General features: G+C 50.0%; 1 protein-coding gene across 1 annotated transcript; it reads right to left on the minus strand.

Annotated features, from left to right (window-relative positions):
* Positions 1-545: 545 nt before the first annotated feature.
* Positions 546-2,758, minus strand: LOC119238212 (ribonuclease pancreatic-like). Its single transcript, XM_037501922.2, has 2 exons — positions 2,487-2,758; positions 546-1,868 (listed from the first exon to the last, which is right to left on the minus strand). The coding sequence occupies exon 2, from the start codon at positions 1,838-1,840 to the stop codon at positions 1,406-1,408; it is 435 nt and encodes a 144-aa protein (XP_037357819.1). The 5' UTR covers positions 1,841-1,868; positions 2,487-2,758; the 3' UTR covers positions 546-1,405.
* Positions 2,759-3,281: the final 523 nt, after the last annotated feature.

Below are 3,281 nucleotides of genomic sequence, written 5' to 3' on the forward strand. Positions count from 1 at the left end.
CCTCCCACTCTGGTGCCCTCCCCAGAGGAGACTGTTTAAGCACCTCCCTCCTCAGACATGTATCTGGGGCTCTGTAGGCCGGGGCTGCCAGTTAGAGCAGGTGCACAAGCTGGAACCCACTTGCCCTCCATCTGATGGTCTCACAGTGCCTTCTAACTCCTACATTTGATGTTTGACTTTTCAGGAAAATGTCCCTTTTTTCGGACTTAGTGACTGCTCACTCAAAGAAAAACAAAGTGCAAATTTCAGATCATAACTTCACAGATCCCTCCTCCCTAACCTGAAGCTGAGCAGGGTCCTCTGATGTCCTTGTTCATCCAAGTAAAGGGAAGAACTTCTGAGCCTCACCCTGTGTCAGGTCACCCAGCAGGACAGTGTCCTGGATTGTTTCACATTTAATTTTTTTTTATTTTTTAATGAGATAATGTTACGGGTCAGCCCCGATATAAAACAGGTTGCCTGGCTGTGGGTCCTCACCCGCGCACTTGAAAAGGACTTATTAATACTCCACTGCAGACACACACAAAAGGTTAATAAAAGGTTTATTTACAAGGGAAGGGGAAATGAGGAAATGTACAACTCAGGGAGAAAAAAGGGAGATAAAGTCTTAAATGCGTCCTACCCATTCCGCAGACCTGGAAACCCAATGGCACTCTGAGAGCTGGCGAAGAGCCAAGAGCCATGAAGCCAAAAAGCCCCCCCTCAAGACCCACATGTCTGGTTTTATACCAAACCTGGCTACTTAACTCCACCCTCAGGTTCCAGCAACCTTTCCTTTGGTGGTGATGGGATTTGTCTTTCCCAGTGTCCTGATGGCTTTGGTCTGGAGTGGGGTGGAGTCCACAAAGCCTGTATGGAATTAGCTTAGGACATCCTTTCCCCCTAACAATAACACTGGTTTTCACACCATATAAGAGTCTGTGCATAGGGTCACCCCTTTTTATATGTATGTTACCAACCACCCCCCCAACCAGGGCACCCACAATCCTATAGCTCCCTTCTATCTGAAACAGCCCACACTTAAAAATTTCATCCTGGTTTCACAGAATCTCTAGGAAAGGATTATCTCAGGTCACTGAAAACTAAGGTCAGAAGAGCAGGAACTTGGTTTCTCTCCATGCTGCTTCCCAGAGCTCCCTGATCCCCAGCTCTCAGCCCTGCAGGGAAGCATCACACAGACAGGCCTTGGCTGGGGCAGCTTCAGGTTGCAAGTGTGTTTTATTGAAGAAGCAGTGAGGAAGTTAACTGGGGGCCCCACACAAGCGTGTCTCACCCCCAAAGCCACATGGTACAAGCCTCAGGCAGGGATGCTGTTATGGGATGGCCAGGAGCCCAACTTGAGTTATTCCCATTGGAGCTCAGGAGAGTAGGGACCATGAGGATGAGAGGGGGTGGGGGTACATCTCTATCTGGCCTCAGATGAGACCTCTTCGGAGCCATCATAGTGGACGGGCAACAGCGGGTTCCCTTCACATGCAATGACGATGTGTCTCCTTTTGTTAATAGTGTTGTAATCGGAGGGCCCTTTTTCCCTGATACACTCTGTGATGCTCATTGGGGACCTGCTCTTGTGACAGTTGTTCTGCCCATTCTTGCAGGTGATATTTGGCTCGAGGCAGACAGCCTGGACAGCCTCCACGGGCTGGTGCACAAAGGTGTTGAACAGCTTCCCTGAAATATTTCTGTTCTCCATCTCCTTGTTGCAGTAGTTGGGGCTGAAGGGGCCGTTTCCGGGGTCCATGTGATCATTCTCAAACTTCGGCCAGGAAGGCCGGGCCCCCGCCAGCACCAGCAGCACCAGGACCATCAGTGAGAACAGGACAAGGGACTTCAGAGCCATGGTGGCTGCGCTCCCCTGGAAGCCCCACCTGGGAGAGGAGAGAGGAGGAAAAGCCACCCCTTAGGAGAAGGACCCCACTCCCCCCACTGGGCTCTGGGTTATAGGTGCCCCTTAGATAAGCAAGAAAATCATCCTTTTCCTGTGAGATTTGCCATGTAATCAGCCACTATTGTTCTCAAGAGCATTTTCTCCTGCTTGCTAGAGACACTCGATCCTCCCCTCTGTGGGTGAGCGCCAAAGTGACCAAACCCTGGCAGTCCTGTCTGTGACTACTCAGCTGTTTTGATGTCAAATACATGTGTACCCCATGCTCAACCACCTCCTTACAGGATCCTTTCGCATAAACCATGAACTGCCCTGACACTCAGGGTCAGGCTGACAGACCCTGCTGTCCTCCAGCTCAAGGAGACTCAGCCCAGAGCCTGAAAGCAGAATTTGTTGTGTTCTTTAGAGATATGCTTTCCTCTCCTAACTAAGGGCTGCTCTTCCCCCAGCCCCACAGGGTCTCTTTGCAGCAAGCAAGCTCTAGACCCTGCCCCTGGCTGTGCCTGGCCCAAGCTGTCTCAGTGCTGGCCTCTCCCCTCCTGCTCCTGCCTCTCCACACTCAAGTAGAAGCAGGTCCAGAGTCCACCTGGTGGACACTCACCTAGTTTGGTCACCAGGAGAGAACAGAGTCCAGTTTCTTCAATTCTGGTGTCTCTGGGATTCAGATCTTATGGAGACTACAAGGGGCGTGGCTTCTGAGAAGAGTGGGAGGAGCATCTGAGGTTCATTCCAAGGAAGAGGAGGACAATGCCAGAAGTTGGGAGTTTGTCCAGGCTTCCCTCTGCTGGGAGGGGCCTCTCTCCCACATAGATCATCTGTTTGCTGGCTCTCCAGGAGGAACAGGAAGTTCATACAGCACTGATGTCTGAACTCTAATCTAGTCCTGGTTTTCTTTTGGTGACCATTTTCAAGTAATATTCCTTGGAGTTAACAAAGGGCATGTAACTTGTGATCTCAGGGGAATGAGGGATGGAAGTCTCTCTCTGCTTGGACTGGAATCCTGAACAGCTTGGACTGGAATCCTCATCTCCCCGTAGTAGTTTTCCTGGAGACAGAGGGGAAAGAGAGGTGTCCAGCTGTGCCCATATAGAAAACTTCCCCATTCTGGAGAAACAGGGAGGAGTGCCTGAACCAGGAAGAGAAGGAAGCCTCTGTTTTTGCAATGGGCCTCCCCAGTCCTGGCCACTTCCTGCCCACTCTTCACCCCCAATACAGAAGGTTGGAAATTTTTGTTGGCAGTTTTACTACAGTGACTACTACTGTAGTTTTACTACAGTTTTGCTACAGGGCAAAGTAGAGGAAATAAAATAAACTCTAAATCCCTTTTGGAGAAAAAATAGAGAGCATCTGATTTCTTCCATCCTAGACAGAGAATTATTTGTTTTAGTTTGATGTT

This window comes from Talpa occidentalis, unplaced genomic scaffold (genome assembly GCF_014898055.3).
Source record: "Talpa occidentalis isolate TD23 unplaced genomic scaffold, MPIMG_talOcc4v2.1 talOcc4.11, whole genome shotgun sequence".
Lineage (NCBI taxonomy): Eukaryota > Metazoa > Chordata > Mammalia > Eulipotyphla > Talpidae > Talpa > Talpa occidentalis.

Coding starts and splice junctions, on each gene's coding strand:
- LOC119238212 (XM_037501922.2), bottom strand. CDS start 1,840: ATGGCTCTGAAGTCCCTTGTCCTGTTCTCACTGATGGTCCTGGTGCTG.